At 46.2% G+C, this 14,440-nt stretch overlaps 1 protein-coding gene across 5 annotated transcripts in view; it reads left to right on the top strand.

The window, feature by feature from the left end:
- MEGF6 (multiple EGF like domains 6) overlaps positions 1-14,440 on the top strand; it is a 211,605-nt gene that overhangs the window by 106,629 nt on the left and 90,536 nt on the right. The window contains exon 1 of one of the 5 annotated variants that reach the window (XM_083752391.1): positions 6,822-7,352. The exons of the other annotated variants lie outside the window; for them this stretch is intronic. Within the exon in view, the coding sequence (XP_083608517.1) occupies positions 7,178-7,352 (175 nt within the window). The 5' untranslated portion in view covers positions 6,822-7,177. Of the gene's footprint in view, positions 1-6,821; positions 7,353-14,440 lie in introns of those variants that run through there. 5 annotated transcript variants of the gene reach the window in all.

Genomic DNA, 14,440 nt, shown 5'->3' with positions numbered 1-14,440 from the left:
TTTTAATTTGGAATTTTTCCGCAGCCAAATCGATACCGCGGAAATGTCTGTGATTCTGAAAGAGAAGCTTTCCTTTCCTCGGCGGCACAATGCGACAAAGCATTCCAGAAAGGCAATTTCTGCTTTTATGAGCTTTGCTGCTGAAAAGGAAGGGAAATCGTTGGGCACACAGAGTACCCCTCAGCTGCCTGTGCCCCCCAAAACACCTACTGGGGGGGCTGGCTCCAGGTTTGAGGGGGCACTTGCCAGGGTCCCCCACTCCCATTTACAAGGCCCTTTAGCCCTTACCTTGGTTGTGATAGGGCTGCCTATTCTTCTGCTATGGGTGTCAACACTGAAAATGCTGTTTAAATTAGGATTGTGTACAGGTCGCCTGATTGTTGGGGCTTCATCCAGAGTTTTGGAGCAATCTCAATCCAACCTGAACTGGGTGCACAGTATTTAATTTGGGTTTTTAACCCTGATCAAACATGGTGGGAGGGGAGAAGAACATGCACACAGGCTGCCTGGACATCTCCTTCTCCTCCCCTCCTTCTCACTGCCAACCCACCCCCCTTTTGAGCACCCTGGATTGTTCCAGGTAGGTCTGAACAGAGGCTGCCTCAACAATCCAGCTGAATCCCAGGTCAACCCAGGATCTGGCCCGGATCTGGTGCACAACACTAATTTTAATTTTTTGCAATGCACCTGGACTCAGGCACTGCCTGTCATGGCAGGGCTAACCTGTCCATTTCAGTTTTTCTTGGTCTCTTATTTGGCTAGTTCTCCACATTTCCACATCAGCTTACAATCATTTTTTTAAAGTCCCCATGAAAATTAATCAGCAATGAGATGTGGATTCCATCTAATAGTGCACATTTTTCTATGCAACGCAACCTAATCTACAGATTTTTTTTTTTTTTTACAATGCAGTTTTCCCCAATGTAATGCATTTTTCTTTTCTTTTTGGCATGTCATTTTCACTAATACATGCTGGATCAGGCCAAAGGCCCACCTGGTCCAGCACTCTGTTCTCACAGTGGCACTTCAGAGGGCTGGACTAGATGGCGCTTGGATGTCCCTTCCAGTTCTTCACTTCTATGATTCTATGAAATACATGCGAAGGGGAAGCCTGCAAGCGGAACCGGAGTGCAAGAGCGACTCTCTCTCTTTACATATCTAAATGTGCACTTGCATGTGTGTGTGTTTTAAATGCCCTCATTGTGAAAATGGGCCGGATTGGAACAATGAATGAAAATGAGTTGCAGGGAAATAAACTGACTGTACCATAGGCATCCTTTTCCTGCCACACAGGAATGGTTTGTCTCTAGCTCGCTGTGTGAATAAAAGCATTGATGCTTTTGTAAAAGCCTGTGGATGCTCAGGTAACAACCTCCACAGGGAAGGCCTGCCCACCCATGAATCAAGGAGTCAATGAGGCTAAACCTCTCCTCTTCATAGAGAACTGAGCCCTGCTAAGGGGGACGGTGCTTTGCCTTGATCTTTATCCATGCTTCCCGCTTCCCCATTCCTTTACCCCATCGTCTCCATCACCAGCACTGAAAGGACTGGGAAAACCATCGCCCCCGCCATCATAACAGAGCAATTTGCCCGATAATCTTGTCTTTCAACAGGTTGTATTAATAAAAAAAAACCAAGGAAGGTTTGCTTGTGTATCTGCCGCTCGGGCATGTGGGTGGGTTTCGATTTCTTCAGCCGCCAAAGAGAGCTTCTGTGACTGATTAATGGGCAGCGGCAGGGGTGGGGGGAGAGGGAGAGTATACGTCTCAGCGGAGTAACATTTGCATTTAATTGTTCTCGCAAGAACACGCAAGAAAGTGCAGCGAGGATACTTGCTGGGTTCCCAGCTCTGGCTCAAGCTCCCGAGGAAAGAATTCATGGTGAAAAAAGAATGAAAATAAAAAATGCCTAAGGAAATCTGGCTCCATCCAAAGAGATTGCTGTGTTGGGGGGCAGGAGCCTATGGGGCAGGGAGAGGGATGTTTTAAGATTCTTAGCAAGGTTTAAGGGCCTTCTCATATGAATAAGCAGTGTCTTGATTTAAAATATCCTGACCATTGCAATGTCATTAAGAAAGCTCAAGGAGCCAGCCGATTCCTTATCCCTGCTTTTAAGTTTTTAAATTTTTAACCAAACCAAGAATGTGCAATTTTTTCTACCCTGAGGGCCACATTTCATTCTGGGCTACCTTCTGGGGACCACGGTCGAGTGGTGGGCAGGGCCAGAAGAAAAAGTGGGTGGAGCGATGAATGCAAATAATCTTTGCATGAGATGCAAACCCATGTGCGGAGGGCAGTTGTTTTATAGCCTGCATTTATAACAGGGACAGGGAAACTTTTCTGTCCTGAGGACCACATTATTTCATTGGCAAGCTATTAGGGGCTGCATGTTGGTGGTGGGTGGGGACAGGGGCCAAAGTGGGTGGGGCAGAAGTCATGCTTCTTATCTTTGTACAGGGCCAATGAGATGCGTGGCCTAGGGAGGGTTGCATTGGCCTGGGCAGTCTAAACAACCTGTTAGAGAGAGGTATAGTCATGGCTTGGTAAAGGTAAAGGGACCCCTGACCATTAGGTCCAGTCGTGGCCGACTCTGGGGTTGCGGCGCTCATCTCGCTTTATTGGCCGAGGGAGCCGGCATACAGCTTCCCGGTCATGTGGCCAGCATGACTAAGCCGCTTCTGGCGAACCAGAGCAGCGCACGGAAACGCCGTTTACCTTCCCGCTGGAGAGGTACTTATTTATCTACTTGCACTTTGGCATGCTTTTGAACTGCTAGGTTGGCAGGAGCTGGGACTGAGCAATGGGAGCTCACCCCGTCGCGGGGATTCGAACCGCCGACCTTCTGATCGTCAAGTCCTAGGCTCTGTGGTTTAACCCACATCGCCATAGTCATGGCTTGAGACTAGGTTAAAGCCTTTTGGCTTGTCCCTGCATCTCCCTCCTTTTTCCTACGCAGTCTTTATTTACTTACTTAATAAGTATGAAATTATTTCATAAAATTCATGCACAGCTTGATGGTAAAAAAAAAGAAAGTAGTTTACAAAGAGAGGAAAACAATAAAATTACCAGTAAGAGCAGTAAAGACAACTCTTTTGAAACATTCAGATGATAAAATCAGCAATAAACTCAAAACAGATCAAGCATTCTGCATGTCTGGGTCGGCTTGTCTAAACAAAAACAGTTTACAGCAGACGCCAAGAAGAGCACAGGGGAGAGAGCCTGAAACACAGGGAGAAGGGTACAGGGAATTCCGGCGAAGGAGCTACCAGATTAGAATTACAGAACCAAACAATTGTAGAGTTGGAAGGGACCCCAAAGCTCATCTAGTCCAACCCCCTGCAATGCAGGAATTCTGACCTGGGCGGGCTCAAACCACCTACTGACCCATTGTGCCCCCGAGGAATAAAATATCAATTTCTTACAAATTAAAAACGAGTGTTGTGTGGCACCTGTAACACTACTGTGCAGATCGATGCAAGGCAATGGATGCTGCTGTGTTCTCCAAGAAACAGCCTCTTGTTCTGAGCCTATGAAGTGAGTAACCTTGTCTTCTATTACCTGAGAATTTAACAAGGAGCATGCAAGGCCACCTTTTGCCCCTGGGCTGGAGGTTCCCCACCCCTGATCTTCAGAATCATGCCTTGTAGTGTTTTGGGTAAATTAAATCAATGCAGACAGAAAAGGAAGGAATTGTGCAAGTATCTGGAAGAAGCCCAGGGCTGATTAATTTGTGCAGTCAAATCCATGTAGGCTTCTCTGCTTCAGGCTGTTACCTGGAAGTGTAACTATTTTACATATACAGTGGTACCTCGGGTTAAGAACTTAATTTGTTCTGGAGGTCCGTTCTTAACCTGAAACTGTTCTTAACCTTGAGGTACCCCTTTAGCTAATGGGGCCTCCCGCTGCCGCCGAGCAATTTCTGTTCTCATTCTGAAGCAAAGTTCTTAACCTGAGGTACTATTTCTGGGTTAGCGGAGTCTGTAACCTGAAGCATCTGTAACCCGAGGTACCACTGTATATAATTGTTCCAAGAGCAAGTTCTGCCTTTATGTTATTCAAAAAAGCTCTGTGTGTTCACTGTTCTGTTGCCATGTTCATTCCAGAGGCAGGTTGCTGCATGGCTTCATATTTCCCAAGAGAACCCTCTGTTCTTTGCCGGCTTGCACCAGGGTGCCCATCCAAATAACGTTGGGTGGGTGTGACGCAGGTAGTCACGCCCTGAAAGGTTTGACAAATTCCTTCCTGCATAACATGAGCGGAGCAGGGGGTGTGCTCAGCCGAGTGTGTGCACGGAGCACACAAAAGCCGCTCGTCTTGGCAGCGTACCCTTTCCGCACGGCCTCACCCAACCATGAGTGAGCATGTGGTCAGATGTGTACGATTCAAGGCTGTGAAGCTGGATGACTCACTGAGTGCCCCCACCGCCCACCCCTGTTCAGAAATATGTGTGGATTGCTGTTCACGCATGGATTAGTGCAGATAGTTGGGTCTTAGTGGGGCAGGCCAGTTCTTGTTGTCAAGGTAAGATGAAAAGAACTTTTGAGGAGCCAGTGGGGAATCCTCGCTAGCACTAGGACTTGTGGACAGCCAGTGGCGCTGAAAGTTGGAAGATTCAAGGCAGATAGAAGAAAGGACTTCTTCATGCAGCTCATAGTTAGACTACGGAACTCACTCCCACAAGATTCCGTGATGGCAACCAACTTGGAGATCTTCAGAAGGTTGACAAATTCATGGCGGATAAGGCTTCCAATGGCTACTAGCTGGGATGGCTATGTTCTCTTTCCACCGTCAGAGGCAGGGTGCTTCCAAGGACCAGCTGCTGGAAACCACAGGAGGGGAGAGTGCTGTTGTGCTCAAGTCCTGTTTGTGGGTTTCCCAAAGGCATCCAGTTGGCCACTATGAGAACAGGATGTTGGCCATTGGCATGATCCAGCAAGCTCTTCTTATGTGAGTTGTATCCTGCTGAATCCTACTCAAAACAGACCTATTGAAATTAATAAGCCTAAATTAGTCATAGGTCTTAAGTTACTGAATGGGTCTACTGTGAGTAAGACTTGCACTGGATACAACTCAATGCCTCCCATGAACAGGCTTTGAAGTGGCCCAGTCTGTCAAATACTGCGCCGGATAAATGATATTTGCACCTTGTCTACACAATGCCTTTTGTATCCCAAAGAATACCAATTCAATACCAGTCAACAAAGGGTCTTTACATTCCAAGACCCTAAATTTAACTATGCAACTTTGAGAAAATATGGAAAAAACATATAAAATAACCCGACTGTGTTTATAAGGCTGCAAATGAAATGGGATATTTATTAGTCCATATTTTTATTTTATTTTAAATCCTAATAAGCTACACTCCCAAACCTTTGTGTTTCCAAACTCAGTTGAAAGTGTTGCATTTTGGATTTGAAACCCCAAGCTACTTATTGGACTGCTCGTCCCCACAACATCCCTGCCCACAATTTAAGATTTGCTTCAAAGGTTCTTCCCATAGGTTGATTGGGTAGGTGTTCCACGAGGGAGAGAGCCCCAGGGCTGTGGGATTCCCTTCCATTAGACCCATGTCAAATCTCAAATCTCTACATTTCTAGCTTTTCAGACATACCTGAAGAACTATCTCCCCCCCCCCCCAACTTGGTCTTCTGGTCATTATGCAGATTAGCTGGGCGATGAGTCTGACTGAATTATTTTTTTTCTGACACTCTTTTTCTCTCTGTGTCTGTCTGTGTGTGTTGCTGAGTTGTAGTTTCAAGTTTTTCAATTTCGTATTACTGTTTTAATCCTTGTGTCATTACTGATTGCAAGCTGTTTTGGGTGGGCATGTATTTATTTAGAAAATGTACAAACCTAAAAAAACACACGCCAAACAAACCTCCAAATGGTGTACAAGTCTTATTTTATATAAAGCGTGATTAAAATATGCAGACCAATTTGTCCAGAAAAACAGAACAACAAAACAACAAAAACAAAACAACAAAAATAGGTTGTATCTAATGTTAGCCCCCCCCCCCCCCGAATAGATCAATGGAAATTACTGGACATGGCATTGAAATCATTATTGAAATCATTACATTGATTTCAATGGGTCTACCCTGAGTAGGGCTAACCCGATAAGAATGGGTTGTAGCCAACCTTAGTCAAAGTGGTGAGCCTGTTTGTCGTGTCCATTATTTTCAATTTGTCTACCTTGCATAGGATTAATACAACCCTTTCAATTTGGTGTGACTTTCTCCCATTTGGCTTTGAAATATTCAGTTGGGGAATATTTCATTGTCTCAAAAAGCAAAACTCCTTCCCGGAGTGTGTGTGTGTGTGTGTGTGTGTGTGTGGAGAGAGAGAGAGAGAGAGAGAGAGAGAGAGAGAGAGAGAACGAACTTTGGAATATTTCACTGATTCTAAGCAGGACTTTCCAAAATGTGGTGTTGATTTAAAGACCGCCCTCCCCTTTCCCCCCTGACTCTCCTGGTTTCTTTTCTTGTTTACATGGCCAATTTTAGAATCCAGATTGGCCCCAAGCCAGGAACTCAATAATGCCCCAGAGCCCATCAGCCAGAATTCCTTTGCTTCTCAGGCATAATTTTGTGTGTGTGTGTGTGTGATGCAGTGTCACACTTTTTTTCTTTTCTTTCCTTAGAGTAGCCCGGATAGAACAGGGGAGAGAAAGATAATTTGTGTTGTGAGAGAGAAGAAGGGGGCAGAAAAGCCACTGTGGGTTTGGTCATTTTTACCTGCAGGGGGCGGATCGAAAGTTGAGAACATTCACTTTTTTTTTTTTATAGAGGAGTCCGTGTGGGAGGGTTTGCTCTGAAAAGCCTCCTCCCCAACAACATGTGTGCCTGTAAGCAAGCGGGTGGCTGTTTCACAGGGACATGGTGTGTACATCAGGGCATCTTCACCGAAGAAGGAATTTGTCTCCAAGCTGCAAACAATAGCAACGTTTGAGCAAAGAGGAGAGGGATTTGCTTTGCAACTAACTCTCTCTCTCTCTCTCTCTCTCTCTCTCTCTCTCTCTTTTAAAAGCATTTCCCATGCATGCACATGGAAACCTTGCAGCTTAACCGTTTTCCTTCTGCTGCGCTGTGGTCTGGCTTTTCTTAAACCTCTCCACCACCACCCCTGCACTTTTTTTTTAAAAAAAATTAATTAATTAAAATCGGATTAGGTTTTGTGCTATGGGACATAAGCAGCCGGCAGAGTTTTGGATGCTGCTATTCTGCTGTGCAGCCGTTTTGCACAGCATCCCCCAAGCTACCGCCCTGCACTACCGCTACCTCTGGAGAAACTGTTACCCATGCTATTTGGGGCAGACAGGATACGGCAGCGTGGGCCACTCTGAGCGGAGGCCAGGTAAGGTACAGCTTGTTTTGTTCACAACTCCAGGGGCGCTGTTGGCTGCCTGTACAACAGCATAGCTTTTTAAATGCATGAATCTTTTTCTCTCTCCCCTGCCTCGGGACAGGTATCACAGGATCCCGGCTGATTCTTATTATTTTGTTTCCAAATGACAGCAGGTATGATTGGCCTTCCTTGACTGGCAGGGATGGGCCCTTTAATCCTTAACTGCATTTCACTAATCAACTTGATTGATAGTTTGCTATTGGCACATATATATATGACGACAGGTGACTTTTGGATGGGAAGAGCGGTCTGAGAGTGGAATGGGCTCCCACAGAAGGTGGTGGACTCTCCTTCATGGCAGATTTTAAAACAGAGATTGGATGGCCATCTGTCAGGGATATGTTAGCCGTGATTCTTGCATTTTCAGAGAGTTGGACTTGATGACCCTTGGGGTCCCTTTCCAATCTTACCAAGCTGCGGTGTTTTCCATGGTATAAAGTCACATTATCCTGGGAGGGTTCACCTGTTACATTCAGGGAGTATACAGTGTGTATACACAGTCGTTAGTTAAGAAAACTATTTATAGATCGTTAATTCATAAATCATTGAAACAGTTCACAGCAATGCTACCTAAAACTGTACAATATAAACCAGATATAAAAAGTTAAAATCAGAAATCAGGAAACTATTCTTAATTGCCTGTGTAAGCCTGACAGCACAGAAAAAGTTTTCACCAGGTGTTGGAAAGCTGATGCAGAAGGCGCCTTCTGAATCTCTATTGGCAGAGTGTTTCACAGGACCAGGCCAATAAGACTAAAGGCTGGGTTCCCTTTTGTTGTCAAATAAGCCTCGCCAACTCTGGCAATGACCAGCAACGCGCTGGTAGATGATCTCCATGACTGAGTTGAAATATGAGGGTTCAGGTGATCCCTAAGGTACCTAGGACCTAAGTTGTTCAGGGCTTTGTAAATTAATTAGTTAAGCTGTACACCCATGTGGGCATTCACACGCAACATCTAAATAGGGTATTGTCTACGCTATAGTTTAGCAGTACAGCTCAACCACATGTGCTCTTCCACACAAAGTCTTAGGTGTGTTTGGAGACAGCTTGTGCCTGTGTTCGGTGTAATGTGTGAACAAGCTTATTCAGCCAACCCATTGGTTCAGAAAGCCAACTATTATCTGTGCTGACAGGCAGAGGCTCTCTGGAGTCTCAGATAGAGATATTTTCTGCTGCATGTTCCTTTTTTCAAACTGCAGAATTTGGAGATTGAACCTCAAACTTTCTGTGTGTAAAGCAGATGCTCTATCATGGACCTACAGCCCTTAAGATATAGAAGCATTTGAATCTGCCTTGTACTGTCAGACTATTGGTCCATTTAGTGCAGTGTTGCCTACACTATATCTGTGTCATTTCTGCATGTATAGTCTCATCCGTCTCATATCTTCATTGATCTGCAATATTTCTCTCTATATAATAAAAATGTAAGGATGTCATCATGCAGCCCCATTGGAGTGTGCTTTCGTGCCTGACTGTGTAGTGGCAGCTTCTGAGCAGCTGTAACTGAGAAAGCCAGGCAAAATTGTTCATGGCTGCAGCTCTGGAACATCCCATTTTTGTTTTCTGTTCTGAAAAGTGCTAAAGGAGCACTGGCAGCTATTGCAGAGGGGGGCACTGTGCCAAGTGTGCCAACCAGCAAGCTTCCTCTGCAGAGTGGTAGAGCGGAATAAAAGGCAACAACAAATCATCTTCTGAGGCATAAATGGCCCCTGTTCACATGGAAAGAAAAGAACCAGAGGATTTGCAATGTAAAAGTAAAGTTCCCCCGTCTCCGCCACCCTGTTAATAGCTTGGAGCACATTTCCTGCAAGAGCAAGCTAAAAGGTTTCGGCCTTTATAGTGCACACATGCATGTGCGTGCACTTCTATGTTTCAAAGGTGACTTAGGGCTCCTCCAGTTGACCTATTTACTGAGCATTCCTCCTGATATGCTTGCACAAGGATTATGCAGCATTTAGATCATTTCTGGTCTCTATTGAGCATTTGTTGTAATTTATTTACTTACTGTTTATTTAAGTAACGTACTTCCGTCTCACCTTTCTCCCAAGCTGGAATACAAGCCAGCTTGTAACATTAAAAAATAAAATCAATTATAAAATAAAGAAGGCTAAAACCAACAAGTTAAAAGCATCGATGAAAACACAGTGCAATGCATCTAAAACCAGCAATTAAAATGGTGTTTGTCCCGACAGCTGTTCAATGATCAGCATAGCCTGCACCTTAGTTTCCAAAGGCCTGTCTGAACAGGAAGGTAACAAGGAAGGCAGGCAGAAAGAGAATGAGGAGGGAGCCAGTCTGGCCTCCCTTGGGAGGGAATTCCGTAGTACAGTCATACCTCATGTTACATTTGCTTCAAGTTACGTTTTTTCAGGTTGCATCCCGTGATGACCCGGAAGTACTGGAAAGGGTTACTTTCGGGTTTCGCCCTTTGTGCATGTGCACAAGCACCAAATTGCGCCACACACCTGCACAGATACGGCACTTCAGGTTGCAGGCTTTTCATGTTGTGAACGGGCCTCCGGAACGGATCCCGTTCGCAACCAGAGGTACCACTGTATAGGAGCAGGAACATTATATAACAATGAGCATTCATTCTATATCTGTATGGGTGTGCTTGCATTGGTTCATCCTACAGTTTTCAATGCATTTGAAAACTGCATTGGAAGTGTGTCAGACTAGGACCTGGGAGAGACCAGGGTTCAAATCTCTCCTTGGCCTCATAGCCCCCAATTCCTATGGGCCAAGGCAGTTCCCCTCATGTATTTTTTAAAGGGACTGGGCTCCCTCAATTTTCAGAGGGTGTTTGGCTCCACCCCCTGGCTCCCTGTGACATCACATATGCGACATCATGCTCCCCTCCATATCCTCTGAAGATGTCATCACCTCTTCTTGACCATGAAGCTCACTAGGTGACCTTGGTGGCCAGTCACTCACACTGAGCCTGACCTACCTCATGGGGTTGCTGTGAGTATTAAATAAGGAGGAAGAGAAGCATGTAAACCACCAAGAGCTCCAGGGTGCAACAGATAAATAAAAAACAGAATGCATCTCCCCATCATTCTTCAAGCCTGTTTCTTTTATTTTCATAGATTTGTGGCTCTTAGGCAACATTGTCCTTAAAGATAAAGGGACCTCTGACCATTTGGTCCAGTCGTGAACGACACTGGGGTTGCGGCGCTCATCTCGCTTTATTGGTTGAGGGAGCCGGCGTACAGCTTCCGGGTCATGTGGCCAGCATGACTAAGCCACTTTTGGCGAACCAGAGCAGCACACGGAAACACCGTTTACCTTCCTCCCACAGTGGTACCTATTTATCTACTTGCACTCTGACGTGCTTTCAAACTGCTAGGTGGGCAGGAGCTGGGACAGAGCAACGGGAGCTCACCCCGTCGCGGGGATTCAAACCGACAACCTTCTGATTGGCAAGCCCTAGGCTCTGTGGTTTAACCCACAGCGCCACCCACGTCCCAACATTGTCCTTGAATCCACTTTAATTGCACAAACTGAAATCTCCCAGCAAGGTTTAGGTTTTGCAGCTCTGCATAAGCCCTGCGAGCTATATCGGTTCTCATTTGAGGAGCGGCTCACAGCTCCAGTGCCAGAGAGGTCTGCGCACCCCTTGGCTGCAGTGGTGCCCCTGGGCCATGGCAGTCTGTGCTGATGTCTGGCTCTGCCTGGCACTTTTGCCACGTTTCCTTGGGTTCTGCCGGAGCCAAAGAATTTGCACAGAGCCTAGTCAAAGAAGTTGATCAACATGATTAATCTGGTTTAAGGGTGTTTTTGTGCCCATGCCTTTGAGGGGCGGGGGAATCACTTTAATTATCAACTGGCACGTCATTCCTGCCCCAGCTCCTTCCCATTTCCTTCATTCATAACTTCAAGCAAAGGTTTCTGTTGCTTCAAGTTTGTAATCGGAGCAGGTGAGCTGAGGACGCCCGTCCTCGCCAGGGATGGGCCAGTCTGTCAATTGTGGTTTCAGTCTCATTTTTTCATTCTCTCATTTTTCCAGCCCAGCCTGCAGCTCATCTGTCTACATTTCCCCATCATTTTGAAAAACTCCTTGTTAAAACAAATGTCCCTGTGAAAACCCAGCGGCATTTTAGTGCAAATTTCTCCTAATATATACATTTTTCATATACATGAATTTGTGCATGTTTGCAAAGTGATTCCCCTCCCAAACACAATGCATTTTGGAATGTTATTTTCACAAATATACACATTTTTTTTTACACATTTCACCCCAGTATATGCATTTTTGTACATATGATTACATGCCTGCAAGATTCAGAGGAGTACGAATTTCAAAGCATGGTTGTGTTTTGGTTCATGGCATATTTCGGAAAGTGCAGAGCAGATAGGTTTGCCTTTAAATGAAAATTGAATTGAATTTCCGCCTCTTCCCTTGTCCTCACCATTTTTCTGCACCTAATCCCGAACCTTTACTGCACTGGGGAAGTGAATCATCAGCTTCAGGTAGGGTACAGCTGTGTCCATAGGTGGTAAGGTAAAGGTAATGGGACCCCTGACCATTAGATCCAGTTGTGGCCAACTCTGGGGTTGCGGTGCTTATCTCGCTTTATTGGCCGAGCATGTGGCCAGCATGACTAAGCCGCTTCTGGCGAACCAGAGCAGCGCATGGAAATGCTGTTTACCTTCCTGCCGGAGCGGTACCTATTTATCTACTTGCACTTTGATGTGCTTTCGAACTGCTAGGTTGGCAGGAGTCCATAGGTGGTAGCAGATGCTTATTGAAGTGTTGGTGGTTTCCCACGAGGCAAGACACAGTGATAACAGCAAGTAGCTTTATTGAACTACATAACTAGGAAACAGGGGCAAAGCAACTGCCTATATACATTCCTGAAAGCCTGGGCCACTCCCACTCCCAACGTGATTGGCTGTCCAAAGTTCCTAGCTGCGAATCATGACTCAGAGTTCAAGGGCCAATGGCAGAGGCCCAAATCCTGAAATGTTCTGTGATTGGACATCATGTATCGAATCAGAACACGGGAGCTCAGAGTCATTAGTCCAGACTCAAGCTCAGGCAAACACAGACCACTGAATACATAACACTTATGAAGGTTGACGTGTGGTTGTGTATTCCGTTCCCTGTATGGGGAGGGAGCACAGCTCATTTGTGGAACACTTACGTCTGTTCAGACCCTGGCAGCGCTAGCTGAAAGGGTTAGGTAGCAGGTATGGGAAAGACCCTTCTCAGTCAGTGAACACAGAGAGAGCTGCTGCCAGTCAGAGTAGACCATAGTAGGTTTAAAGGACAACTGGGCATTAGTCTATGAATATACCAGATTATGTACTATCCAGTCATTTGTTAAGTTAGCAACACAAGAGAAGAAACAGGATCGGGGCACCTGCCTCATACCGAGCCAGACTATTAGTCCATCTAGCTGGGCATTGTCTACACTGACTGGCAGCAGCTCTCCAGGGTTTCAGGCCATTCCCAGTCCTACCTGGAGATGCTGAGGGTCAAAACTGGGACCTTCTACATGCCAAACAGTTGCTCCACCACTGAGCTATGGCCCTTCCCTTAAGACACGGAAACATTAGAAGCTGCCTGATACTGAGATAGTATCCATCTAACTTAACATTGTCTACGACGAAAGGCAGCAGCTTTCCGTGGTTTCAGATGGGGAGCATTCCAGCCCTATCTGTAGATGCAAATTATATATTTGTACAGCAGGTAACCAAGGTGCATCACCTGAGTTTAAAGATACGTTCCTGGCAGGCAAAAACACATGGGTGCAGAGCAGAGTCAGCGGTGGTGGGGGTGTGTGTGTGTCCCATGGAGAGTCCAGAGGGCCAGATGGAGACATCTGGAGGGCCACATCTGCATAGTGCCCCCAACCCTGGATCTAAGATATTCGCATCAAAGAGTTGTTAGCCAAGAGTTGTTTTTTTACACACTTCACCCCAGTATATGCATTTTTGTACATATGATTACGTGTCTGCAAGATTCAGAGAAGTACGAATTTCAAAGGGTGGTCAGACGTATACACAAACTGGAGCATGTGCTTATCATGCAACAGGAGGGGAGTCCAGGCATTAAAAGAGAACGGAAGCAGTGTGGGCTAGCCCAGCCACACCCACTGACCATGCAACCCTGCTTGGCATAGAGGTCCTGCATATATTGAGGGACAGTAGTACCCATCAGCAGGGACACGGGTGGCGCTGTGGGTAAAACCTCAGTGCCTAGGACTTGCCGATCGTATGGTCGACGGTTCGAATCCCCGTGGTGGCGTGAGCTCCTGTCGTTCGGTCCCAGCTCCTGCCCACCTAGCAGTTCGAAAGCACTCTTAAGTGCAAGTAGATAAATAGGGACCACTTTATAGCGGGAAGGTAAACGGCGTTTCCGTGTGCTGCGCTGGTGTTGGCTCACCAGCTGCAGCTTCGTCACGCTGGCCACGTGACCTGGAAAGTGTCTTCGGAAGGCGCTGGCTCATGGCCTCTAGAGCGAGATGAGCACGCAACCCCAGAGTCGGACACGACTGGCCCGTATGGGCAGGGGTACCTTTACCTTTACCTAGTACCCATCAGCCACATCCTGCTGCCACACCCATCACCAATGCCCCTCACCAGCCATGTGCTGATTACAAACCTCTCTTGTGTGGAGGGACTTTGTGGGGCTCCTTTGCCTGCCCTTCTAGCAGGGTCATGGCTGATGGGTGGCGCTCCCCTTCAGTACGTAAGGGGGTCCCATTCCTACCTTAATCCAAACCGGTAGCCATTATCTGTTTGGTTGGAGGGGTGGATCAATACTAATACTAATACTAATACTAATACTAATACTAATACTAATAATACTCAACCCTCTTGTTGGCCCAGTAATCATCCGAGCCCTTTCGATGGGCTAATCTTAGAAACTCGTTCACACCAAACGCCTTTCAGCCACAAGGGCAATGGCATTCTATTCTATTGTAACCGTTTTACTTCTGCCTCATCTGCCCTCACTAATTATCCCTGTGTGCTATCCATGTGCTGCGCATTTTAAACATCTCTCTCGCACTCACCGTTGTCAGAATAT

Source organism: Podarcis gaigeae, assembly GCF_964106915.1.
Source record: "Podarcis gaigeae genome assembly, chromosome: 8".
Lineage (NCBI taxonomy): Eukaryota > Metazoa > Chordata > Lepidosauria > Squamata > Lacertidae > Podarcis > Podarcis gaigeae.
The sequence above is the reverse complement of the archived record's forward strand: the minus strand, read 5'-3'. Positions and strand labels throughout refer to the sequence as shown.